Source organism: Budorcas taxicolor, chromosome 4, assembly GCF_023091745.1.
Source record: "Budorcas taxicolor isolate Tak-1 chromosome 4, Takin1.1, whole genome shotgun sequence".
NCBI classification, from domain to species: domain Eukaryota; kingdom Metazoa; phylum Chordata; class Mammalia; order Artiodactyla; family Bovidae; genus Budorcas; species Budorcas taxicolor.
Window position 1 is genome coordinate 48,995,654 of NC_068913.1, and position 27,597 is coordinate 49,023,250.

The following is a 27,597-nucleotide window of genomic DNA, read 5'->3' on the forward strand; positions in this document are numbered from 1 at the left end:
TCCTGGTAGCAAAAAATAACACATTTTCTCTGACATCATAAAATTCCCTGTCTGTAGTGCAAACCAAAGTAATTCACAGGCTTGCCCTGAATCTCTCACTTCCTTCTCTTTGAAACAGGAGTTACTCTATTGAGCACAATGTACCGATCAAGGCTCTACATGATGCCCGCAGCATCTAATGATAACAAGTCATTGTCCATGAGATTATACTTAGGGATATGGGGAGAGCTGCTCCAGTCATGCACACTCCATTCTCAATGTTCTCTGTATCTAACACTGACACAGAGAAGGAAAATAAACTCTTGAAGTTTCCCTGGCCTTTGTAAGACAGAGGATGCTGTGGCCAGACTGGGTCCTTCAAGGGGGTGTCTATGTTCTAAGATATCACGTTTCCTTCTCCCTGGCTCTCCACAAAAGCTGGGAGAAACACAAAAGGAAGCAGAGAGGTAATCGGGAAAACAGAAGCTTTATTTCCAGAATGACAGAAGCAGATTTCGTGGTTGTATAGTGGTGGTTGTTTTCTTGGCTCCGAGAAGATCTCACATTCCCATTTCCAGCTCTTGGCAAGAGTCTTCATTCTTGGAGAGTGACCGGGTTCCAGCTTCACCCTGAGCTACGAGTTGAAGCCACAAACCAAGCTGCTAGGTCCTTGTTTTCAGCACAAGGCTTTGTGCTAATGTCGTTTTGCACCCTTTTTACATCTGCAGGCGGACAGGCACTACACCTAATCCACTTACCCGCTATGAGCAAAGTGGCAGAGAATTCTCCACCTGAGACTTCAGTGCACATGTTTTCTGTGAAATTATCAGCATCACTGTCACCTGTGGTCCCAGGGTTCCCCCTGATAATCAACTCCAGTCCCCTCACTCAGGCCTTCAGGGTGAACTGGCTGTCAGACACCGACTTCGAGGTAAGCACTGTCTTATTCCCAAGGGAGCTGCTCACAAAGAGGGGCCCTGAAGATGGTATGGGTGGAATTCTGGATCAGTGGTCATTTCTTCCCCTTTTCCTGCTTTAATGTTCCCTCTTGTAAGATCTGGACATTCTGTTTGGGGCATTCTAGAGCCTTCTGTGCTAGATGCCCCTATAGCTTTTGGACCTTTTTCCCTCCATTTAATCCAGTCCAAATGAACAGTATGTTCACTGTGTTACAAATAAAAGGCTCATTTCTTATTGCCAACCACCCTCATATGATAACAGGTGTTAGGAGTGCCAATGGTAGTCGAATTCTTCAGGTGGAATAGTTTGTGTAATGATCTCCTTAGAAACCAGACCCTGATGAACTAGTACCCGGTGATTCTTCTTTTCTATGATTCTGTGATTTTTCAGTAGGAAATTTATGAGAAGATATTTCATATGGAAGAACACACCCTTAATAAAAATATAAGTCTGGATGTCTAGCCATACTGCATGAATGTTTCCTCTTGGACAATTCAGATCCAATCAATCACATTCAAGAGCTATGCCGCTGCGGCTCAGTTTTCTAGTTTGTCATCTGGTCTTTCCCAAAGTTGTCAGTTCTCCTTAGGCAGGATGAACCTGCTGATTGCATGTTTTCTACTGACAACCTCAAAGGCCTTCTAAGGATGTCTTTAGGGTATAGGTGTCTGGACCCTGTTGAAGTGCATTCTCTCCCATGTCTACCTCATTCCTCAGTGGGCACAGGAACCTCCTCCAGTCATCCTCAGCCCTGCCCCAGCTCCCACCTGCCACTGTTCTGGGTTCTAGAGGTACCCAGTGGGCTTGCTTGGTCTGAGCTTGGTTGCCTCTCTGAGAAACATACGAGGTGTTCTTAAACCCAGCTGATGATTAGAGTCACTAAGGGAACTTTCAAAAAGGGTGCTTATCTGGGCCTCAGAACACACCCGTGGAGCCCATGGACTTGGGGGCCAGAGCCCAGCATCTTGTATTCTCCACGCCCCAGGGGTGGGCCCTCTGGTCTGCAAGGAGCACACATTCAGGCAACCTCCACCTCAGCATCCAGTGCACATTCCTGGGGCCCAGCTGCCGCTTCTGTGACTTCCCTGCCTGCAGACCTGCTCCCTTGACATCTGGTTCATCTTTAACAGCTGCTGCTCATCTGTGCCTCTAAGCCTTGCCTGTTGTTTACACTTACAGAGCACATAGTATACGCTGGACGCTGCGGAAAGGAATTGACATGTGTTCTTCTGTAATATTCACAACAATCCAGTGATTTTATTTGTGTGATTGTCGCCTTTGTACAGATAGGGGTAATGAGGAAAAATTTAGTAGAGGTGAAATAACTTGCCCTGTGTTGCACAGCTATTGCTGTGCTGACACTGGAAGGCAGGCAGTCTGGCTTTAGAGCTCTATTTTTTTTAAACCGCTCTATTGAGATATAGTACACATAGCATGTACTTCACCCATTGAAAGTATACAGTTCAGTGGTTTTTAGTCTATTCACAGACCATCACCACAATCTAGTTTTAGAACATTTTCATCCCCCAAAAATGAAACCCCAAATCCATTAGTAGTCACTCCCCTGTCTCCTATCCCCCCAGGCTCTGGTAACCCTAACCTACTTTCTGTCTTAATGGATTTGCCCATTCTGGTCCCTTCATATGAATTGAATCATATTGTATTTTTTTTAATGACTGGCTTCTTTCACTTAAGCATAAAGTTTCAAAGGTCACACATGTTGTAGCATGGATCAGTACTTCATTCCCTTTAAATGACTGAATGATACTCCACTATATGGATATACCACATTTTGTCTATTTGTTCATCAGTTGACAGATGTTTGGGTTATTCCCACTTGAGAGCCCTCATTCTCAGCCTCTTGCAGTCTATTGCCTTTAATGATGAGGATGACCAAACTATTTCAGATTAGCAGAGGTTTCAAAGCACATTCACATCCTGATCTCTTAATTGTTACTACTAACACTGATATGATCACTATTAAAGTTGTAAATCCCTATTTTATAAATAAGATCACAATGAGACAGCAAGGTTAACTGATCTGTCTGATATCACAGAGCCAGAAAGGATGAAATAAGAACTTGACTCAGGTCTTCCTACTACCAGTCTCAGGCTCTGTCCCCTCCAATTGCCATGCACAGCTATTACTGTTTGGATAAGTATCCAAATCTTTCATATCTCCCCTCCCCACATCACATGTTATTCAAACACGGCTGTCAGTCGAGGAGGAATTCCATCCTGTTCCTGACCTCTACAAATGGAGAATTTTTCAGCCATTCCACTGATCTGGGCTCAGATGTTCAGCATTTGGTCCCAATCCTGGTGCCCTCCTGGCACCACGGTCTGCAGCTGCCCAGGACCTTGTGTCAGTACTAGGATGGGCCGCAGGTTCACACGTTCTTAATGACTGGCTGCTTCTCTCCAGAAACTACCCAATATCATCAACCATCCCCTCCAGCAAGATCCTATTCTCCAACCCAAACTGCTCACAAGGGCTGTTCCTACAGAACATGATGATGCCATCTCCGTGGCAGAACCTGACTCCTCCTGGACACTCTGCAGGGTCACCTAGCCATGAGGTTCTGAGGTCTCCAGCCCAGAGGTCTGTCACTCTTGGCCTTGGGACTCAGTCATGTAGGACTTCCTAAGGGTGACCTCCAGTCATGCCAGAGGCCAGGCCACCCTGCTTTGGGACACAGCTCCTGAGACTCTGGTGTGAGGAGGATTAATGATGGAGGCATGTGAGGGGTATGAGGAAGATTAATGATGAAGATGACAATAACTCACATTTACGGAACATTTAACATATGTCAGGAATTCCCCTAAACATTTCTGTGAATTCACTCATTTAATCCTCATAACAACACTATGAAGTGCTATGCTATTATTATTTGCATGTTAAAGGTGGGGAAACTGAGGTATATAGAGGTTGGGCAACTTGCCCAAGTTCACATAGCTAATTGGTGGCAGACTTCAGATTTGAGATCAGGCAGGCTGACCCCAAGAACCCCTGTTCATCACTCCCACACTGTACTGCCTCATTATTGCCCAGCAAGAGGGATGCCTGAGGCTCATCGCTGGGGTTTCCTCCTGGAGCAGCACTAAGACGGAAAGCTCCCAGGAGTCAGGGAGGTGTGGCAGCCGAGCTGCTAGAGCAGCCACTCTCTGAGGTCACGTGGCAGCCACGGCTGCTCCCCTGCCATTAGCACACCTCTGAGCTTGATACCCCTTTGTCCTCATCTGCTGTTGTGAGAACTGTGGACACTTTAGATTTGCTCTGCTGCTGCTGCTGCTAAGTCGTTTCAGTCATGTCCGACTCGGTGTGACCCCATAGATGGCAGCCCACCAGGCTCCCCCGTACCTGAGATTCTCCAGGCAAGAACACTGGAGTGGGTTGCCATTTCCTTCTCCAATGCATGAAAGTGAAAAGTGAAAGGGAAGTCGCTCAGTCGTGTCCCAGTCTTGTCCAAAACAACCTCAAACCTAAAACCAAACTTATCTTCTTTTACGAAATCTCTGCAGCTAGATTGCCCACCATGAAAGAGGCTCCATCAGGGAATTCCCTACTGGTCCAGTGGCTAAGCCTCCATGCTCAATGCAGGGACATGGGTTTGATCCCTGAGCAGGAAATTAGACCCCGCATGTTGCAACTAAGAGTTTGCATGCTGCAATTAAAGATTACACATAGCACAATTAAAGATCCCATGCACCACAACTAAGGCCTGGCACAGGCAAATAAATACTTTTCTTAAAGGGTGGGGAGAATGCTCCACCACTCTCAGCCATGACTCTTGGAATTCTCTCCCCTCCCTGCCCTGGTCTCCCAATGAATGAAATAGGGGAAATTTTCCCAACCTACACCTAGTTGTTGTGATGATTAATTAAAATACTCCACAAAACAGCTTGGCAAGAGCCTGGCACATGAGCATTTAAATCATGCTAGTGTTAGTCACTCAGCCATGTTGACTCTTTGCAATTCATGGACTGTAGCCCACCCGGCTCCTCTGTCTCTGGAATTCTCCAGGCAAGAATACTGGAGTGTGTAGCCATTCCTTTCTCCAGAAGAGGACACTTAGCAGAGGATGGTTTTGATCCATCGACCTCTGGGTTATGGGCCCAGCACGCTCCTACTGCACTACTACTCTGCTGACAAACAAACAAGCAAGGCATTTCCTTTGATCCAGAATCAAACCAGCAGCTTAAGGATGCCCACATCTATCAAGTCTACAGTCCTCTGCTCTACCTGCTGAGCTATCGAAGGATGCTGATAAAGACAACAACAAAAGCAACTTTTCCATGTATTGGCAGCAACTCAATTCCTCTGGTTTCAAGAGACAAGACTTGAGACCCTTACTTGACTGTTCTAGTTCCTTCCTCTAGGATGACGGAGCCAGTCCCAAGGAGAAGAGCTGTCAATAGGGAACACTGTGGTGAAGGGTCTGGAAGCGTGGGATTCAGAAGAGGGCTCCAGGCTTAGCTGGAAGCTAGGGGGTAAGTCAGGAAGCAGAGTCGATAGTTGTGATGGGGGAGCAGCTCTGATGGGTACCCATTCATTGAACAGTTTTCAACATCTAATGACAATAAAAGGCAACATTTGCTGGGTGTTCACTCAGCCCCAGACAGTGATCTAAGTAACTCATGGATTAGTTCGTGGAATCCTCACAACAACCCTAGGAAGCAGATGCCGCCAGTATCCCCACTTTACAGCTAGGGAAACTGAGGCACAGCAAGGTTAAGCCATGGGAAGGCTGGGCTTTAAAGCCAGTCTGGCTCCAGGGTCTAAGCTCTTGACCTCCGTGTTATGCTGCCTTTCACTGCTCATGTGCCAAGCAGAGAGGCAGGTTATCTCCACTTGTGTGGCGCCTAGGCTGACCCTGCTCGTGGATGGTGACAAGAGTACTGCAATGTCTCTTTCAGCCCTCCTCCCTATGTGCTCCCTCCACAGCATGGGTTCATTCACATCCGTGACCATCCTCTTCTCTCATAATCAATCCAGATTTATGCAAAGTCAAACATGACACCCACCACCTCCTCCATGAAGTCCTCCTTGACTAAACACATCTCATAATGAATGTTTTCGCCCTGATTTTCCACAGTACCCTAATCTAGCTCTTTGTTTTCATATCTTGTATTATACTCCAGCTGTTTAACTGGGGTGAGACTTATTTACCTAACGATAGTCATGTGGAAACGAAATCAAGTAATGTTCCCAAGGTCACACAGAAGTCCAGTGATGGAAACTGGATTGGAGCTAAGTGTTCTCCTCAACAGAGAATACTGAAGGCCTCCTTGCCTGGCCCCAGTTGCACTAATAACCGAAAGGTTATTAATTGAGACATAACTAAGACATTGATGAAATGTAGTCTTTGATGTGCAAAGGGCTCTGGGCTTTCTTGGAGCTCCACAGCTAAGCTGGTGGCAGGGATGTGCATGTTGGTGTGAGGAGTCACAGACTGGCCTCCAGGTAACCTCAGCAGGGCCCTCGCACTATGCACCACCGAGGTTCCTGTTGGCCACAGACTAGATTCCAGTGATACGTCTCTGGCCCTGGTTCTTGGTGCCCCTCCCACATCTCCAAAACACTTGTGCAGAGCATACATTTCCAACAGTGGGAGACTGTGTGGAAATGCACCCCCCAAACCCAAAGAGGCTATTGATATAAATAAATATCATTTCTTATTTCTGCAGATTTATCCTTCTCCTCTTATTTAGTCTTAGATATGGCCTTGGAAAATTAGAAGGGAGAAATGAGTGAAGAGGCAACTTAACAGCTATCCCAGGGAAGTGAGGCATCTTACTCTTAAAGAAGAGAAAATCAAACTGCATGCAGGGTATCTAAGGGACTTGCCTAGGAGCCTACCCCAAATAGTGACAGGCTTTGAAGCTTTCATGCTCTCCATCTCCAGTAGATGGAACCAGGATGTCTCCTGAATGTTTGTCTTCCTGTGAGGAGCAGCTTCACACACAGGAGTTCTTTTAGTGCAGTGTCATGGGGTTTATGCAGAAAGGACTCAGGCAAAACAGCCCATCCCCCTGACAGTGAGGGAAAGAGGGTTTTCAGGATGCTGGTTGCCTCCTTGCTAGTTAATATCCATTTGCAAAATGTATACACACAAAACAGATCTTTTCTTAACACATGGTTACTATGACTTCTGCGTTTGCTTTTAGGTTGTCACCACTGGGATGGAACAATTAGATTTTGAAGAAGGACCACACACATTTGACTTGCAGATTTATGTGAAGGATGACGTGGCTGTCACTGACCTGCAGGTCCTGACAGTCCAGGTGACAGATGTGAATGAGCCGCCTGAATTTCAGGGTAACTTGGCAAAAGGTGAGACACACTGGGGTGTATGATGCAGTCCAGACAGCAGCATCAGGCGGGACCCTGGGGGATGGAGAAAAACAGAAGAGTAAATGAACAAACAGCTGTTTCTCTGGAAAAGGCAGCTGCTTAATGAACAGGGAATAAATGAAATGTCCTCCTGCCCAGGCCTCTCAATAATAACACCCAATCATTTACAAAGCCCTAGCCATCCATGGCTTGGGCCTCTCCTGATCCTGGGGAGGGAGCTGGAGCTCAGGGACCGCAAGTGGATCATGCTGGAGGAATGTGGGCTGAGACCATTTCAGGCTCAGCACTGGGTACCGGCCGCTGACTTCCATGGTTCATCCTCCCATGGATGCCGACACCTCCAGGGGACTGTGTATCTGGGATCTGCTATAGAGTAGACATATTATAAGGGACTGGAGCATAAGATAACTTCCTGTGTCATCGCCCCTAAACTCTTGGCTTCAAAGACCATGTATACACTGACAACTCCCAAGTCCATCGTTATTTTCATTTGTTTGTTTGTTTGGGGGGCTTGTTTTCCAGTCATCTTTATTAACCTACCAACACTATATTTTATACAAACTATGTTGAAGTCTTCTCATAGGAATCTGCTTTAGTATAGCATGTTAATAATAAAATCAAGTAAGATGGCTAAACTTCAACCTAGCATTCTACTATCCTCTGGACAAAGCAAGCTAGAAACTCAATCACATCACACACATGTAAGAGTTGTTTTCCAGGATAATTAGGAAGCTGCTACACCAGCTTCTCCCTTGAACTCTTGACTCAAATAGAAACTGTCTAACCCAGCATCTCCATTTGGATGTCTAATCAGTATCTGTGATGTTGCGATTTATAGTAAGAAATATATATTTGGTTTTCTTTCCCTCCTGACACAGAAATCCTAAAACTCTTGGCGTTTCCTAAGTGATGAGAGTGATAAAGGTGTCTTTTGTTACATTAATGAGGTAACTTTTAGACCCCACCTAAGGATGGGGGCTGCCCACCAGGGGAAACAACTATGTGATTAGAAGGCTAAACAGTGTTGAGGGGCTGGAGGCTGGAGACGGAGTTAAACTGAGCTCAGTCAGCAGCAGCCAATGATTTCATAGTGGCCTATGCAATGAACCCTCCATAAAAGCCCGAAAGGAGTTCGGAGAGCTTGGTGAATATGTGGAACCTGGCGGGGTGGGTGCCCGGAGAGGGCGTGGAAACTCTTTGCCCCTTTCCTACACTGTGCTCTATGCATCTCTTTCATCTGTCTGATCTTGACTTACATCCTTTCGTAATAAATCAACAATCTAGTAAGTAAATGTCTCCTTGAGCTCACTAGAACACACTCCTCTAGCAAATTATTCCAACCTGAGGAGGGGACTGTGGGAACCTCCAATCTAGACCTGGTTGGTCAGAAGCAGGGGCCCACTTAGGCCTGTGATTGGCACCTGAAGAGGCAGGGGCTGTCTTGTAGGATGGAGCCCCGCACCTGTAAAGTCTGATACTATCTCTGGGTAGACAGTGTCTGAATGAGTTGGACTATGGGACACCTAGCCAGTTTTAAAGAATTGCTTGTTGGTGTGGGAAGCGCCCCCGCCCACCCGCCCCACACACACACTGGAACTGGTGCTGGAATCTAAACTGAAATGGTGTGCCCCCAGACCACTTGACTCCCACTCCATCTGCCTCCCTACCGTCATTTGTTATTTTTGTTTAGCAGCTAAGTTGTGTTCAACTCTTTGGGACCTCATGGACTGTAGCCCACCAGGCTGCCTCTGTCCATGGGATTGTCTAGGCAGGAATACTGGAGTGGGTAGCCATTTCTACCCCAGGGGATCTTCCAACTCAGGGATCGAACCCAAGTCTCCTGCTTGGCAGGTGGGCTCTTTACGATCTGAGCCACCTGGGAAGCCCCCCTTCCTACCATCTCTGCCCAAATCTGCTTCTCTCATCTTCCCTACTTCGGTTAATGGCAACTCCATCCTTCTAGTTTTGCAGGCCCAAACCTCACAGTTATCCTTGACTTCCCTCTGTCTTTCACACCCAACATCAAATCCATTAGGAAATCTCACCAGGTTCTAAGTCTATGCAAAACCCAGCCCCTCCCCAGCATCTCCACCATGGCTCACCTGGGCCATGGCAGTGCCCACCTGACTGGCTTCCCTGCCCTGCAGCCAGAGGGATCCTATTAAACACCGGGAGTCAGAGTCTCCTTAAGGCCCCAGAAGATCGGACGAGCCCCTACCAATCCCCATCTCCTCTCCCTCACATCTGCTCACCCACCTGTGTATACCCCAGGCACACTCTACACTGGCATTTTGCAACCACTGTTTCCTCTGCTCCTTCCCCTTTTTCTCTAAGTCTCCTCCTTTAAGAATCTTGACACGAATGTCAGTGAACCTTCCGGAAGCCCTCTATTTAACATAGCAATCCAACTCACCACACTCCTTTCCCTGATTTTTCCCCATAACACTGCTCACTAACATTCATATATCTTATTCATTTTTTGTTATTGAATTGTGATTCCATTCTTTACCAGCTGAGACAACCCCACAACTCCTCTAATCCTGTTTCCCTGTTTGTAAAGTGGAGATAATTATTACAACATCCACTTTATAGGGCTGTTATGAAGGTGAAAGGAGAAAATATATAAGCCCTCAGCACAGTGTCTCCAAAAGAGTGAGTTAATGTTAAAATTGTTAGTCACATCTCAAAAAGGTTCTCAGAAACAAGGCACTGGAGCAGAGCATGGCAGCCCCTCAGGCAGGGCTGGCGGTAACCCAGCGACCCTGCCCGCCCTCCTGCTGCCCGCCAAGAACTCTGATGACGTCCGTTTCTGGTCCCTTTTCCTGAGCCCCCATAGCCCTCTCTCTCCCTTTTCACATCTTCTCTGTGTTCCACTATGAGGCCTCTCATTTCAGCGAATTTCTGCTGAGATGCTGAGTGCACTTGAGGGGTAACCTTGGTTCAGTTTAAAAGGAAAGGACACGCGAAAGTGGGTCTGGAATGGGAGCAGCCTCACATTGGAAATTCCCACCTGGCCTACTTTCCACTTCTCTACCCTCGTTACTTCCTTCCCCCTAGTCACCCCTTAGCCTGGGAGATACGCAAAGACTTGACACCAGCTTGGCCAACCCTAGCTCTTTATTAACCCCTATAAATGGACCCACCCCTACAAGCTGGCCAGTAGGCCAGCCTTTACTATAGCTCTCTTCTTTCCCACAACACCAATACACTTGGCTCCCTTTGACTGTGAATGGCTGTCCTGGTTTTGGAATTCCTCCTTTGCTTTACCTAATAAAATGTGTCTTATTCCCCTTTGGACCCTGGTACAGGTCTAGAAGTCTACATAGTGGAAGGAACAAAGCCTGGATTCGTTTACCAGGTGGAGGCCTTCGATCCAGAAGACACAAGTCAAAACCTACCCCTCAATGTAAGTTTCCTTATTAAATGGAAAAGCAGCTTTTCTGTGTGGCCTTTGACACAGGAGCCTGGAGTCTCAGTGGGGTGGGCTGGAAAGCGGCAATGGTGGGGAAGTGCTGTCCACCTCCAGGCACAGAGCTGGAGGCTGGAATAGGCGACGGGTCTCTGGAGACAGACATCCCACATTGGATCCATGGTTCTGTGTGGTCTTGGACAAGTTCTTAACCTCTCTGAGCTTCAATTTCTCCATCTGTAAAATGGAAGAATAATAGAATAACAAGAACCACAGTAAGGAGATTATTAGTCTTAGATAATGCACGGAAAGTCACTTAGCCTGGTGTATCAAAATTGCTCAGCATTTTTTAATTCCAAGGTAATTTAAAAACAGCTATATTATTCAAAAATAAACATGAAATGTATACCTCAAAGGCAGGCAATAACACTTCCTTTTCAAGAGATGAAGCCAAATGGCTTGGAGCCAGTTTTAAAAGAAAATTCTAAGAGAATCCCAGGAATTCCAAAGTAAAGGAGGACTTCCACGAAGGAAAGCGGGAGACACAGTCCTGAGGCGCTGCCGCCTTGCGGTCCAGTCTGAGAGCTGATCTCCACCTTTAATCAGTTTCCTCAAGGGGTCTGCCAATGGAGCTCTTCTAACTACTCACCCTCAGGCCGAGAGGCTTCCTAGTTTATTCCTGAGCAAGGATGCCTCAGCTCCCAGTTCTGCCCACCAGCAGGGCCTTGTGTACCCACTGCAGCCAGGCAGCCCAGGCTGGAGAGGAGAAAACAAAAGCTAATGCCTGCTGACTAACCTTGGAAAACCTGCCTTACAGAGAAGCAAATACTTGAAATATGGCACCTTGGGAACTGGCATTCTGCATTTGCTGCCTGATTCGCAGCTTCAGCAAGACTACTTTCTCCAACAGGAAGAAGAGAGCTTTGGGAGTGAACTCCAGGTCCGATAGAATATGGTTCTACAGGGTTTGCAAGAAAGCTGTTTTAAGGTTATCAGTTTGTTATCATTAGAAGACAATCCTTCTGTCAAAAAAACAACCACCCAACCCAATCATTCATCCAAGATTCTATTTGCATGAATAAGTGATTAATATTCAAATTCTTAATGGGTTCCTACTATGTGTTAAGAGCAATACTAGGTGCTTTAATGCATACTTATTAATAACACACTTGTTAAATAAGTTACGAATGTATTTGTCTGAAAGTAACAAAATTTAACCACGGGGTGAATATGGGATTAGTTTTCTTCCATAATAGAAGACCAGAGGCAGGCACGCAAGCAGTCCAGGGCTGGCACAGCTGCCACCCTTAGAAATCTAGCTTCTTCCTATTTTTCTGCTGTTCTATCCAGTGCATGCTGGCTTTGTTCTCTTTTTGTTCACCTCGTTTTTACAATATGGCTGCTGCACTTCCAGGCTTTACCTCTAAGTTCCAGGCAGGAAGAAAAAGAAAAAAAAAAGAAAGCAGGAAGGGGTACAGGGTAAACAGGGCAGGCCAACTTAATTTGTCCCCTTTTTTGTGTGGAAAAACCAAGACCCTCCTAGAAACCCTACCCAGACATCTTCTGCTTACTTCTCACTGGCCAGAACCATGTCCTATGCAACTGTTGCTTGGTAGTGACTGGGGGAAAAGGGATTTTTGGATAGAGATTACGTTAGCAACCCAAAGCATAGTATCTCACGTCTACATTTGGTTCATCTCAGTATTTACCAAGAATCCACTATGTGCCAGGCTTCCTATTAGCTGCTCTGGAGACAAAGATGGATAAGATATATCTTTGTACCTCAAGAAGTTTATAGGCTAGGTGGGAGACATTTCATGCATACAAGAAATAATGATAATAAAATTGATAAAGTTTGTACAAGAGGCAGTGGGCGTCAGAGTGGAAGGAATCTCAGCTGTGAAGAAAAATATTTATTTTTAAATCTCCATTTTTAAAATATATCTTCCCCAAATTAGGCAGAGGAACAAGGTCATGGCCCCCTCAAATGTATGTCCTAAGTCAGGTCATTACCCTTTTAGATAAAGGAAAGGAGCCCAGGTTGGGAGCAAATACAACAAGTGCGTGCATGCTAAGTCACTTTAGTCACGTCTGACTCTCTGTGACCTTACGAACTATAGACCTCCAGGCTCCTCTGTCATGGGATTCTTGAGGCAAGAATACTGGAGTAGGTTGCCATGGCCTCCTTCAGGGGATCTTCCCAACCCAGGGATCGAACCTGAGTCTCCTATGTTATAGGCAGATTTTTTTTTTTTTTTTTTTTTTTTTTACCACTGAGCCACTGTGGAAGCCCAATACAATGGGTATTGCTCCATTAAAAGAAAATGTAATGCCATCCAAAGATTTCAGAGAGCAGTTGCAGGGGCTTGGAACCGGGTGGCTGCAACTGTGGCTTCTACAGTGAGTTTAGGATTGTTTGGGGATGGGGCACTGCAGCAGAAATTGTTAATGAAGTATTTAACACCTGTGCTGGGACTAACAGTTGCACAGAAAGTCACAGCCAGCCCGCAGGAGCAGTGAACACAATCTAGAAGGAAACTTTCTCAGACTAGCAAAAAGTAATAACAGTCTAGGAAGTAATATGCCGTGACCTTTGTACACAGACATTTTATTCTGGCCGCTTGAGGGTACTAAATGACATGTTTTGCTTCCTACAAGGAGAAAGGAGATGGGTTAATTTCCTATTGACCAAATCTGTGCTTCTCAACCTTGGCAGTAAATTGAAACCACCAGAGGAACTTTCAAAAGCACAGAGATCTGGGTCCCACCCCTGAGGGGTCTGATGTGACTGATCTCGGGTGTGGCCCCAGGCATCGGGTTTTCTAATGCTGATCCTCCACCCTGAGTGAGCTCTTGCAAACCCAGGGTTAAGAACGGCTGCTTTTTTTTTTTAATTGAAATATAGTTGATGTACAATAGTATATGTTACAGGTGTCCAATATAGTGAATCATAATTTTTAAAGGTTATACTCCATTTAGAGGTATTATAAAATATCAGCTATATTCCCCGTGTTGTACAATACATCCTTGTAGCTTATTTAATATCTAATAGTTGTACCTCTTAAGTCCCTCCCCCTGTATTGCCCTTGCCCACTTTCCTCTTCCCACTGGTAACCACTAGTTTGTTCTCTATATCTGTGAGTCTGCTTCTTTTTTGTTATACTCACTAGTTTGTTGTATTTTTTCGATTCCACATATAAGTGATGTCATCCAGTATGAGGCTTTCTCTGTCTGACCTATTTCACCGCTTTAAGATACTATTTCCCACACTTCCCAGGTCTCTCCCTTGGAGTTTTGGACTCTATGGGTCTGAGATGGGCCTGAGAATCTGCATATTTGCCAGATACCTTGTGTGACTGGTCTGGTCAAAAAGGCTGGCAACAATGAGTATTTCTCAGACAGTGTTTCCAGCCCTACATGCAGACATACTTAGGATGCTTCAAAAAATGCAGATTCCCAGCCTCTGTTGGAATGCTGAATTGGAACACAAACTTCCCAGGTGATTTTGATGCCCTCTACCCTTTGAGAACCACTGGCCTGAATAAACAAGCACAGACCTAAAGAAAACACCGACACATGTGCAGGAAGCCACCTGGGCTTGGTGTGTACCTTTCATCCTACGTGGTGGGTTCCAGGATCCAGGAGTCACCTTGCTGGTGGCAGCAATTAGAGGAGGAAGGATGAATAAAAAGCTGGTCCTAGGGCAGCTCCAGAACCCCCAACCCCAATTTTACAACAAATCTCCACCCTTAGCCAACTTAATAAAGTGAAACTGTGTCTGTCACAGACTGTGTAAAATTGAGGCTAATAGAAAAACCACTGTATTTGCTCCCCTCCTTTCATTTATTTATTTTTACATTTTTATTTTTAATTAATTTTGATTGGAGTAGAGTTGCTTTACGGTGTTGTGTTAGTTTCTATTGTTCAGCAAAATGAATCAGCTATACATACACGTATAGCCTCTCTTTTCTGGATTTCCTTCCCATTTAGGTCACCACAGCACATTAAGAAGAGTTCCCTGGGCTGTACAGTAGGTTCTCACTAGGTATCCATTTTATACATAGTGGCAATAGTATATATACATGTCAACCCCAATCCCTGAAGCGTTTTAGCATCCACGCACAGCAATCCCGGCCTCCCAATTCCTCCCACACCACCTCTCCCCTTTGGCATCCAGACATTTACTCTCTACATCTGTCTCTCTATTCCTGCTTTGCAAATCAGGCTTCCCAGGTGGCTCAGTGGTAAAGAATCCACCTGCCAACGCAGGACATGCAAAAGATGTGGGTTTGATCCCTGGGTTGGGAAGATCCCCTGGAGGAGGAAATGGCAAACCACTCCAGTATTCTTGCCTGGATAATCCCATGGACAGAGGAGCCTGGCGGCCTACAGTCCACAGGGTCGCAAAGAGCTGGACACTACTGAGCACGTGCACACATACCATTTTTCTAAATTCCACATATACACATTAATATATATGTTTTTCTGACTTCACTCTGTGTGACACTCTATAATGAAATGAAATTGTTCAGTCGTGTCTGACTCTTTGCGACCCCATGGACTGTACCCTGCCAGGCTTCTCCATCCATGGGATTTTCCAGGCAAGAGTACTGGAGTGGGGTGCCATTTCCTTCTCCAGGGGATCTTCCTGATCCAGGGATTGAACCCTGGTCTCCCGCATTGTAGGCAGACACTTTACCCTCTGAGCCGCATTGGAGGCAGATGCTTTAACCTCTGAGCTACCAGGGAAGCCCGTAACACTCTATAGGTGGATCCATATCTCTGCAAATAGCCCAATTTCGCCGCTTTTTCTGGCTAAGCACTACTCCACTGTACCCCATCTTCTTTATGCTTTGTGTTATTCTTTGTTGATGGATGTTTAGGTTGCTTCCAAGTCCTGGCTGTTGGAAACAGTGCTGAACACGGAGGTGCATGTATCTGCTTGAATTACGGTTTTCTCTGGGTATAGGTCTAGAAGAGGGATTGCTGGGTCACATGGTAGTTCTTGCTATCTCTTTAAAGAAAGTTTTAAAGCATATGGTTGCACATTGTTTGGACCTGCACTGCCCAATAGAGCTGGAGTGTGAGTCAGAAATGAGCGCTATGTGTTTAAATGTTCTAGTAGCCCAATGAAAAAGGTGAAATAATACAAGTGAAATTCATTTTAGCATAGTTGACCTCAACATATCCAAACTGTTATCCTTTCAACATATAACCAACATAAAAATGATTCATGAGATATTTCACACCTGTCTTTCATAGTATGCCTTCAGACTCATGTATTTTACCCTTACAGCTCATTTTCTTTGGACCAGCAACAGTGCAAATGCTGTGTGATCACAGGTGCCCGTGGTTGGTGGCTTCTGTGCTGGATGGTGTGGCTGAGACCTAGTACTTGCTCCCCTGCCCACGCACCTTCTGGGTTGTGATGGGTGCACGTGGAGCAGGCTCAGAGACAAGCATCAGGACACAAAGACATGCAGAATGGTCCCTATGTGGATAATTATATTCATTGGCATTTCTTCCTGCCCTTTCTCCACCTCCTGAAGGAGGCTCTATGGGCCCCACTCCCTCCCACCCAACTCCCACACTCCCCACCCCCTGCTGTTTGGAAATGGCCACCGTGACTGCAGCAAAACCTCCTCAGAGACTCAAAGAACGTTAATCAGTTTCACAGCTGGAGGCAAAGTGATCTAGTGCAGCAATTCCTCCATTAAGGGGCTTTCTCTTGGCCTTTCCATTAGGGAAGGACTTCTGCATAAAGTGAAATGTGCTTTGTCTTCACCAGGGCAGACAAAGGATGAAATCAAAAGAGCCATAACCTTGCTACCAGCTGGGCTACCGGGAGAGGCAACAGGGGGAGGTAGTTCTCTCTCCGCTTCCATCTCGCTCATGGATCTGAAAAGTGGTAGCAACTTCTCAGATGCCTGCCGATCCCACTGGATGGGACTTTTAAGATGCCTTGAGCAGCATTCTATTTCCTGATGAGGGAAGGAACTGAGGCCCTTGCCAGGGCCAGGTAATGCCAGTGAGAACGAAGGGATCCTGCTCATCCCCTTCTACCCCTTTTTGGCAAATTGTCCTTGGTGTCCTGCCCCTTTCTTTCCTGAGTGATAGTGCCTTTCCTGTTCCCCCAGGGATGTCCACCCCCCACAACAGGTGCACACACACATACATCCCATTCACTGCCCCCCAGGCATCTGCCTAACTCAGAAGTCACCACCGGAAGTCTTTGCAAAATGCTTTACACCCCAGGTTCTTGTGAGACTGCTTAAGAAAGGAAAAAGCAGTGCTATTGGATAATCCCTACTCCAAATACACCACCACTGATGACTATTCAGACATCAGAAGAGATACTTCCTTGAAGAGAAGGGGATTGTTGTCCTTATGATTAGTGAAGCCTGAATCAAAGAACAAGACCCAAGGCTGATGATTAGGGAAAAAGACTGACAGAAGAAAGGAAAGTTTGCAGCTTCCTCAGTAAAGGATGGTATATCTACAGCATTTTGCATTTATACATGTGGCTCACCTTAAAAACAAATAGTTGTCTGTAACCCACCTAGCTCACCCTCATGATTATATATACACAAGCCGAGTCCAGCTGAGTTAAGGGCTTGACCTGGGCTTTTTTCTTTTTAATGATAGTTGTTCTTTTCTCCTAGGTACCTTCCTTCCCACTTGCATCCCCCACCTCCCACCTCTGAGCTAGTTTGGGGAGGAAGGGTGAAAAGAGAGGAATGGGGCTTTTATAATATGTTCAGCTTACACTGAAAAATAATTGGACTGTGATGCCGTATTTACAACTTGCCCCAGCCCAGTAGGAAGAGGCTGCTCTGTCTGGACCTTCTGGGTGGGCTTGGAGGCATGCTCTCAGTGGCTGGTGAAGTTACTGGCACTCTTCAGACTTGGAAGGAATCAGAGTCCTGCTTTCCCTCTGGAAACTTGGCCCCTGGAAACTGCCTGCTGTGTTTCTATGAGTTGGAAGGCTGAATGCTTGTTGCTTGATTCCACCGCAGGCCTGGAAGCAACCGAGGGCTGCAAACCAGCACAGGTTGAATCATTATTCACCCATGACGTCAACTGCAGCGGGGGGGGGGGGGGGGGGGGTGGGGGGGAGCCAGCCCGGAGGTGGCGCATCCTCCCAGGGGAGCCTGACATTTCAGGAAACTGGGCCAGCTCTCTCACATCCTCCTTCCTCCTCGAACTGGTGGCACAATAAAGGATGAATGGGGCAGGAAACCTGCTCAACATCCTCCACGCTGAAGCTCTGTGTCCATGAGCAAAACACTGCTGCCAAGGGGCTGCAATCTGCGGTGAGAAATCTGGGGTGGCGGTAAAGGAATATTCCCTGCAGGGAGGCTAGAGAGCTTGTCTGACAAGCATTTGTTCACCGAATTGATCTGATTACTCAGGACTTTTCTTAGCCAGTGCTGGAGCAGAGAGGGGCTGCTGCTGCTTTTCATTCTATTTAATTTCTGTTTTCCAAGAATGAATATCAAGGGAGCAGCTTTGATTAAACAAGCCTTTAAAAGGGGGAGAGAATGCCAGGTTTTACAGAAAGCTTTGCTGAGTCGCTGGCAAATGGCCACATGACACAATATTTTTAGTCTATGGATATCATCTCCTTTCTAAGTACAAAACTGCTATTCCCATTAACACAAGCTCGTAAGTTCAGGGATAAAGGAAATTAGCCTGGCTCTTAAAGAAAAAAAAAATCAGGATTCCAGGAAATCAGCCTCTTAATAAAAATTTAAAAGAAATTCCCCATATTCTAATTCTCCAGCTCTTCACCTTTTCTGTCTGTTGCTGTTGATTCTTTTCTTCCTTGCTGAGACAGGAGGCATAACTGGAGATTTCATACCCCAGTCTAGCATTACCAAATCGAAACAATTTTTTTTTTATAAAGGCTGGCAAGATTTTTGTTATTGTTATCCTTTTGTTTTGTTAAGATTCTTTAAGGTTGGAATGCTGGTCTCAGATGGGAAAAAGCTAGAATAAAGTCCCAATATTTAACCAATATTTATTGAGCATCTACTAGGTATTAGGCACAGGGATAGAGCAGTGAATAAAACGAAGCCCTTTCCCTCATGGATCTCACATTCTAACTGGACAGTAGTAGTTAGCATGCATGGAGGGCTTATCATGGCTGGGCACAGTTCTAGAACTTTGCGTGATCACTCCATGGGGCATTAGTATTCCTCTTTGTTGCACAAGCTCTCATAGCTGGAAAGTGGTAGAACCAGGATTCAGATTCAGTAGTCTGGCTCCAATCTGGATCCAGAGCCACTTCATGACTCAAAGGCTCCAACCTGTGACTCACGTTCCAGACGGATCTAAGAGTCTTTTCTGTGTCCCATCATATCCTACACTCATCTCTCCTAGAGTGCCTGGTCCGAATCTTCTTTGTTTGTTCCTTCGGTTGACCATCATCTTCAGCAGAGCAGGGCTGTCTGTCATCTCCGCATCCCAAGACTTTGACTGTCTGGAAAACAACCAGATCTGGGGACCTATCTCCTAGAGCATTTTAAGACACATGCGAAAAGGCCAACTGATTCAGGTGCATGTATTAAATGCCTTGCCAGGCTCTGAACCCTACATTCCAGCACCTTCAACTTGGACCTCTGATATACGGATATGTGAGGATTCTCTGCAGGAAAAGCTCTGCTCACAGAGCCAGAACTGCTCCACATGCTGCCAGCTGCAAGCCCCGCCAGTCAATCGGTGGGGGGCTTGGGATAAGTATCACATCTCTGAGTGCTGCCAAGGTGTTCATACAATTTGGAGAGGGAGTGTGGTGGGAGCTGAGAGAAGGGCAGTCCTTGGCATTGCCCAAATATTTCCTCTTAACAATGGGTTGGAAGCACTTAAGTAACCAGCAAGGAAGACTTCGTAAAGCAAGCCATTACAGTAGAATGTTGTATCATCATTAACCAACTAGGCTGTAAAATAAGACAAGAATATGGGCAAATGCTCAAGCTCTAAATCAAAAGAACAAAATATTATGATTTTGATTAGAACATCATCTCAATTTTTTTGGAGAGTGTATGTTTACATAGAAAAGAACAGAAGGCTATTCATGAAAATGATGAGATTTTATAGGTGATTAATATTTTCTTTTTTAAACTTTTCTGTCTTTCCCAATTTTTGTGTTAAAAATACGTTCATTACAGCTAGAAAATGTTATTAAATAATAAACAGAAAGTAAGCACTTAAGAATGGTTTTAAAATCTTATATTGGCCCCAAAGGAGAGCTTTCATCTCTTTTCTGTGCATTCTCTCTTCTCTACAGGGAGCTCAGCTGTGATCACAACACAGCAAATCACTGGGTTGGAAAGCTTGGCAGTGTTTCCTTTGATTCTAGACTTCAGGGGCTGTGACTCTGGTCACAAAACCTTCACTTCTGATCTGATCAGGGATCATCCCTCATCCTAGTTGCAAATAATGATAGCTTCTACCCTTAAAGCCCTTTGGAATAAATGGCTATAAATATGCAAGCCTCACATGTTGCTGCAGCCCTCTTCATTATACTGTGTGCATTTGATTTAATCCCCACCATAACACACCCACTCCAATGCTCTTGCCTGGAGAATCCCAGGGACGGGGGAGCCTGGTGGGCTGCCATCTATGGGCTCACACAGAGTCGGACACGACTGAAGCAACTTAGCAGCAGCAGAATAACATGTGTTGGTGGTCTCATCCCTAAATTACAGGCAAGGAATGGAATTCTCCCAGGTTCTGAGGTGAGATCCAGAACTTGGACTCAGCTCTTCTGATCCAGAGCCTTCACCTGCTTCTTGACTTCATCATGGGAGCAAGGAAGGGACTCCATGATCCTGATGAGCACCCATGGATAGACGGGGTGGGCCTCCTATGGACTGGCCCTTAGTAGGATGAACAAATAAGCCTGTGTCCCTTTCAGAGCAAGTGATGCTGGGCAGGGGAGCCCACAAAGAGAGCTGGGCTGAGCACTGGGAACCAAGGAGGACAGGCTCTCAATTCCCCAACTTGTACAAAGACTTGACCAGTTGCCAGAGCTCTTCAATAAAATGTTAAAGAGTCCAAGCTAGCTTCCAACTTTGACGCCAGTACCTGCTAAGGTTATTTTCTCTCGCACTTCTCTCTTCCCTTTTCTCTGCCATCATTTCAATGAACAATACTTGTGAACATTTTCATACCACATCATGTCCCAAGTTCTTTTAAGGGAAGAGACTGAATCATATTTGCTTTGTTATTGTTTTTCAGCTGCTAAGTCATGTCTGACTCTTTGCAACCCCATGGACTGCAGAATGCCAGGCTCCCCTGTCCTCCACTATCTCCTGGAGTCTGCTCAAATTCATGTCCATTGACTGGGTGATGCTATCTAACCATCTCATTCTCTGTCATCCCCTCTTCTCCTTTTGCCTGCAATCTTTCCCAGCATCAAGGTCTTCTCCAACGAATCAGCTCTTCACATCAGGTAGCCAAAGTATTGGAGTTTCAGCATCAGTCCTTCCAATGAATATTAGGGTTGATTTCCTTTAGGATTGTCCTATTTCCTAATACACGGGAGCTGTGTTGAAACAGTGTTGATTAAAGCCAAGACACTGAATCAAAGCCAGAAGTCAGAATATGGTGGTTGGGATAAGGATGCTGGACTCAGAAGCAGGGGGCTGTTTATGTGCATTGTCTGTAATTGATGTAGGATCCAGTGACCAGCTTCTCAGGGTACTGCCAATCAGGGTCAAAGGCTCAGACCAACTGATCCAGAGTTTTCTTGAATCAAGAACCATTAAGCCAGAGAACTGCCCATTTGGGCCTTCATTCTGTTGCATCAAAAAGGTTCCATGGGTCATGAATATAAAATGTGACATGAACAACCTCACTTCCTGGGGAAAGCTGCATAGGTGTGCTTAGTTATGCTTTTTCCCTTGTTTTTTAGTATCTCCTGATTTCCCCTTCAAAGAGTTTCAGAATGTCTGCTAACGGGACTCTCTTCTCCACAACAGAATTTGACTTTGAAGCAGGACACAGCAGGTAGCCTTTGCCAATGACCTTACTTGAAGTACCTTTTATCTGAGGGTCCAAGAGCAGGCCTGGTGCAGCCAGGGAGGCCCTGAATGTTTTGTGGCCTTGCTGCCAGGTTCAGAGGGTAGTGAGCTCCAAAGAGGGATCAGGAGCAAGGCCATTATCCAGAAGGCCTCCTTCCCTGTCCAAAAATCCTACTCTCTGGACCACAGGGATGACGGTGTGGGAGAGGGTCCCTGGGGCATCTGGAGGATTGCCTTGGACGCCCTTCTGCCTCCAGGGAGGTAGCCATCGGAGCTGTCCACTGACATTAGAGCAAAACGGTGGAGGCAAGCAGGCCTCTGAGGAAGGAGGTGAGGAGAGTCCAGGGTTAAAGGACGAAAACACAGAGGTTTTGGGGTCAACCATGTTTGGCTCTGGGCTCTGCACCAGGTATGAAAACCAGGGCTGCTTAATCTGTGCAGCCTTGGTTTCCTTACATAGGTGTAGAAGGCACTTTGCTGGGATGTCATGAAGAAGGATGAGGACAGAGTGTGTAACGTGGAGACTGTGAGATGGCAGCCATGGACAGTAACTATAGGGTGAGAAATGGAAGGGCCTTAGAGATGAGGAAAGAAGATCTAACTCTGCAGGGGCATATGGAGAGGGGGTGGCCAGAAAGGGGAAAGACTTTCCCCACTCCCTCCACCTCATTTGTGGTAGTGTCAGCAAAGCTTGACTCCCTCCCTGACTTGGGCTGTTTCCTGGCAGTTATCATCTCATTGTGGAAGTGAGAGATAGTCAAGGACTCGGAGCCTCCACGGAGCTGCACGTGAACATCGTGAACATCAATGATGAGATCCCACGCTTCACCAGGTGGGCCTCGGGGCATGGGGAGGGGGTCTCAAGTGGCCGAGTCTCTTCAGACTCATTTCATCCCCGGTGGAGGGCTGCCCCTTGCCCTGCCTGGAGGTAAAAGGAGGTAAAAGCAGAGGGAAGAGGCTCCAGACCATTAGGGTCCTTTACCTGGGCCTCTGGAATCCCACCTTCCACCTCAGTTCCCCTGCCTCCACAGCCCGTAGACACGTGCACCATGGGATTCTTAGGATATTGGGGATGGGGTGGGGGCCACACACCTTGGCCTTGTGCAAGGCCTGCCAGTGGGCACATGTAGAAGGTAAATATGAGGTACTCATAGGATAAAGCACCCACCGTTAGTAAGAACACAATCCTAGAGAACGTCATTAGTCCAGACACTTTCCTTCCTCTTGGGATATCATTTTCCACTCTTGGGATATCGTTGTCTCTGACTGAGGGAAGGGCTGTTTTAATGATGCCTAAGGGATCTGCTCACTGCTGGGTGCTCTGAGTTTCTTCCTGCTGCGGTGGATCCAGGACCTGTGTCTGGCAGCTCCTCCATACAGTTGACATGAGGAAGTGAACCTGGTGGAGACGGCCTGTGGGAGTGTGCCTGGCAGTAGTGTGGGCACAAAAGGGAGACCAGAGCCTGTCACCCATAGGAGGATTTAGGAGAGGGAGGTGGGATTCTGAGCCAGCATATGACTCTGCAAACAGCCTGACTTACTGGTTACAAAATTCTGCCTGCCCCAGTTTCTGAGCCGGGCTCAAAAACCACCATAAGGAAACTGGCAAAATGCTCTGCCTTGGTTCACTGTATTCATGGAATAAATTCAGCTCAGGAGATCCCACCAACAAAAAGCCACTGGGCCCCAGAACTATGTAGAATGCTTGTAAAGTATTCTGAGATTGAGGTATTAAAGCCACTCACAGGCTGAGTGCCTTTTGGCAAAACACACCACAGTTGTGAAACTTCTGGAAATTATCACAATCTATAGCCCAGATGCTGGGTGTCAACATGAAGGGAACAGCAGCAGAGATACTCCCATGAAATACTTCCCATCCATGCCTGTTGCCAGGTTAAGCTCAGAAGGATGACTCAGTACATTCCTGCTGACAGGCTCCTGCAGGAGCACGGTACAGGCAGCTTATAAATAGTTGTGACATTCCAGCTTGGATTCGGACTCAAGTATTGGCCAACATGGCAATGAGGATTCATCAGTGATCCCCAGAGGAAGGTGATGGTGGTGGGGCTGGAGCTGACACGTTCTGTGATCCTCTTCCCAGTCTGTGAGGTGGGAAAACAGACTGTCAAGTTCACCCACGGGACAGAACTTATAGGCCATCTGGTTTGAACTATGTCTTTCAAAATTAAGCAGTTTGCCTCTGCAGAAGGAGAACATGACCTTGGCTGTTTGGTGAGGCCCCCAGAGATGGCTCTGGAACTCTGGTTCTCACTTTCAGTTTGAGAGATGAACCTGTTAGGCTCCACCCCAGACAGGAAGCATGAACTATGTGACTGTCTAAAAATTTTTTTGAAAAAAATAGTCGACTTTCTTTCAGAGTATTCCCCTGAATGTTGGTAGGGAAGGGTCTGCAAGAGCTTGTGGTCTAGAAGGACTTGTGATCTAAAAGCGGGCAGGGTGGCTGCTCAGTTAGAGCCAACCTAGTCCCTCAGCCATCTGCTCCTTCAACAGGTTTGCTCAGTTTCAAACTGGATGCTGACTTTGAGGGTTTTCTGGTTCCCTTGAACCATGATACTTCTTTCCCTCCAAATCAGTGCTTGGACTAAACATTTGTTGTCGTTCAGTCACTCAGTCATGTCTGACTCTTTGTGACTCCATGGACTGTAGCACACCAGGCTTCCCTGTCCTTCACTGTCTCCCTGAGGTTGCTCAAACTCATGTCCATTCAGTTGATGATGCCATCCAACCATCTCATCCTTTGCCGCCCCCTTCTCCTCCTACCCTCAATCTTTCCCAGCATCAGGGTCTTTTCAAATGAGTCAGCTCTTCACCTTAGGTGGTCAAAGTGTTGGAGCTTCAGCTTCAGCAGCAGTCCTTCCAATGAATGTTCAGGGTTGATTTCCTTTAGGATTGACTGGTTTGATCTCCTTGCTGTCCAAGGGACTTTCAAGAGTCTTCTTCATCATCACAGTTCAAAGGCGTCAATTCTTTAGTGCTGAGCCTTCTTTGTAGTCCAACTCTCATATCCATTCATGACTGCTGGAAACTTGAGACTAAACATAAGTTATTTAGTTCAGTATTAACACAATTAATTCCTCAAATGGACTTGAGTAGACTGAGTTTGAGTATGAAGTAGAAATGAAAAATGTGGAAGCAACTCTCCTCTCTTGACTATTTGTTAAGGTTCTGCAATGAACACAATCAATTCAAGTACTATTTCTGTTGTTGAAAATGTCTCACCATTGTATTCCTCGATGGTGACGAGTGTCTCAGTGTTTCCTGGACTTGCAATATGCACTCCAGGATGCTGCCACTATGAAAGCTGGGCAGCTGAGTAGAAGAGTACCTGACTTACATTCACCGTCTACATCGCAGGCAGAGTGCTCTTTATTTTTGCAGAGATCCTTGTTTTAGAGTTGGGCAGGAGGGTCTTTCTCTTTTTTGCCCACCCCTTTTCCATTCACTTGCAGTCCTTTTCAACCTTGTGCCAGATAGTGTAGACACAGTTTAGAGGCTTAAAAGACACCATCTCAGGTCATCCCGGATTCACCTCCTTTCCCCTGAGTGCGGCCATGGGCCCTGGCTCTGGTGAGCCAGTGTCATGGAGAGAAGAGTAAGGGGAGTGGTAATATCAGAGCTTCCCCTGTCAGGGAACTGCCAGGGTCCTGGTTTTAGTGCATATGAACAGATCTCTACTGTGTCTCAGGGTGACACTTCTAAGTTAAGTGATATTTTATACACACTTGGGCCTTGGATCCTCAAGCCAAATAAACCACAGATTTTATCTTCTGCCAGGCTCAATATCAAGTCAGCCAAGGAACGGATGTTCTATCTAGGCAATTGTATCTTCACCAATAGCCTGATCAGTTCTCCTCATGGGACCTGAGTTCCTGGAGCACCCGGCGTGGACTAGATGAGCCCACAGAACAGGGTCTTAAACAGCTGCACTCCTGACATGTCAAGAAGGATACTTTCTGTGGTGGGGCTGTCCTGGGCATCACAGGTTGTTAAGCAGCATCCCTAGTCTCTATTCACTACATGCCAATAGCAGCCTGCTCCTCTAGTTGTGACAAACAACAGAATCACCTGCAGCTGCAAACCACTGTCTTAGGAAAAAAAAGGAGGCTGGGAGGAAGGAGATTTCTCTCCCAAGGTGTCCTCTGTCTGTTCTATGAGAGGCTGGGAACCTGTGGCTTTTACCTCTAGGATCCCTTACAATGCGTCTGTTCTAAGTTGCTTCAGTTGTATCCAACTCTTTGCAACCCTATGGACTGTAGCCTGCCAGGCTCCTCTTTCCATGGGATTCTCCAGCAAGAATACTGGAGTGGGTTGCCATGCCCTCCTCCAGGGGATCTTCCTGACCCAGGGATCGAACCCACCACCCTTATGTCTCCTGCACTGGCAGGTAGGTTCTTTACCCCTAGCACCACCTGGGAAGCCCAATTCCTTACACATGTAGTCTTTCTCAAACTTTAAAGTGCATACACATTCCCTGGGCATCTTTGAAAATGTTGATCCTAATTCAGTGTCCGGAGGGGCTAGAGGTCTATCTGCAGACACCGCATCCTCAGGAAGCTGGTTTAGAAAAGCAGGAACCACATTTGGGGTAGCAAGGGTGAGGCTGTGAAGGTAGCATGGTTATCTTAGCGATCTCTTTGTTGGGAGTTAACAGAACCCCCTTAATGTAGCATCCCCCCAAAAAAATCCAACATGTTAGAAACAGGGGCTCTCACACAGTAGAATAAGGACTTAGTGCAGCCTGAGAAGCCAGAGCCGAATCCCTCTCCCCTCTGTTGCTGCTGTTGGTTCCTGCCACCCCTGGTTCCCTGGCCACACCAACTTTGTCCCTCCCTGGACCCCAGTGGGTGGCACAGTTTCCCTGAGAACGAGCTGTGTCCAGCCAATAAATGGGTGAAAGGTGGCTTCTGTGGGACCACCAGTGGTGAGAGGTCCAGAGCCCTGGGGTGGCCTCTTGGCCTGAACAAGATTACTGTCCCCCAACAGTGAAGTGAGCCTTCAGGGGGTCACCCCACAAGTGAGGGCAGGCCCAGATCTGGGGAGGAGCCTGGCCAGGGAGGGCCTGCCTCTGACTCCCCCAGAGGTCCCCTCCCCTTTCTCCTCCCTCTGGCCCTGCAGATGATGGCACGAAAACACAGAGGCATTCTGAGCTCATGAAATGAGTCCAATCCTTTGGATATAGGCTATAGTATTCCCCTCTTAAAGAAGCTCCTGTGTGGGAAAACTCAAATTTAGGAGACCGGGAAATTAGAGATGATAGAGATGACTTTGCCCCACAGAAGTGATTTTTCCTCCACAAAAGGACTTTCTGCAGAGTTATTTTAAATAATAAGCCTCCCTTGGTACATGCAAAATTACTCAATTACCAAGTTGTGCAGTTAACACTTCAAACCTATCTGTCTTGTTGCAAGGCAGTGGAAGTCTGAGGAAGGTGGGTAAGTTGGTAATTTGGAATTACCTTGTAAGAAGTCATCCTTGGAGGGCAGTGTGCTGACCTTGGCTTCTGGCGGGGGGCTCGTTTCTCCCTTCAGAGAACTGACCTCATGGTTAACACAACTTGGACAAGCATACACGTTCTGTGCATGAATTCTGCCTCCTTGGCCTAAAAAAAAAAGAACTAAAAAGTGAGCAGAGACACTAGAACAGAGAAGGTTCACAATTTATTGTGAACCTCTAGCAGCAGCTATGGGATGGGTGTCAGGAAACCATGGCTCTGGATATTGTTTCCAGAGGGATTTTCAAAAGAATTTAGGGGACTTCTGCACACATATTGGGAGAAGAGAAGACAGCTGGACAGGCCAATGATCCTTATTTTAAAAGATGTGAATGCTGAGACTGATTTGAAATGG

At 46.5% G+C, this 27,597-nt stretch overlaps 1 protein-coding gene across 1 annotated transcript in view; it reads left to right on the forward strand.

The window, feature by feature from the left end:
- The first annotated feature begins 709 nt into the window (after positions 1-709).
- Positions 710-27,597, forward strand: part of CDHR3 (cadherin related family member 3) — a 52,560-nt gene continuing 25,672 nt past the window's right edge. The window contains exons 1-5 of the mRNA XM_052638818.1: positions 710-910; positions 7,108-7,273; positions 10,603-10,700; positions 21,622-21,716; positions 22,458-22,562. Of these exons, the coding sequence (XP_052494778.1) occupies positions 743-910; positions 7,108-7,273; positions 10,603-10,700; positions 21,622-21,716; positions 22,458-22,562 (632 nt within the window). The 5' untranslated portion in view covers positions 710-742. The remainder of the gene's footprint in view (positions 911-7,107; positions 7,274-10,602; positions 10,701-21,621; positions 21,717-22,457; positions 22,563-27,597) is intronic.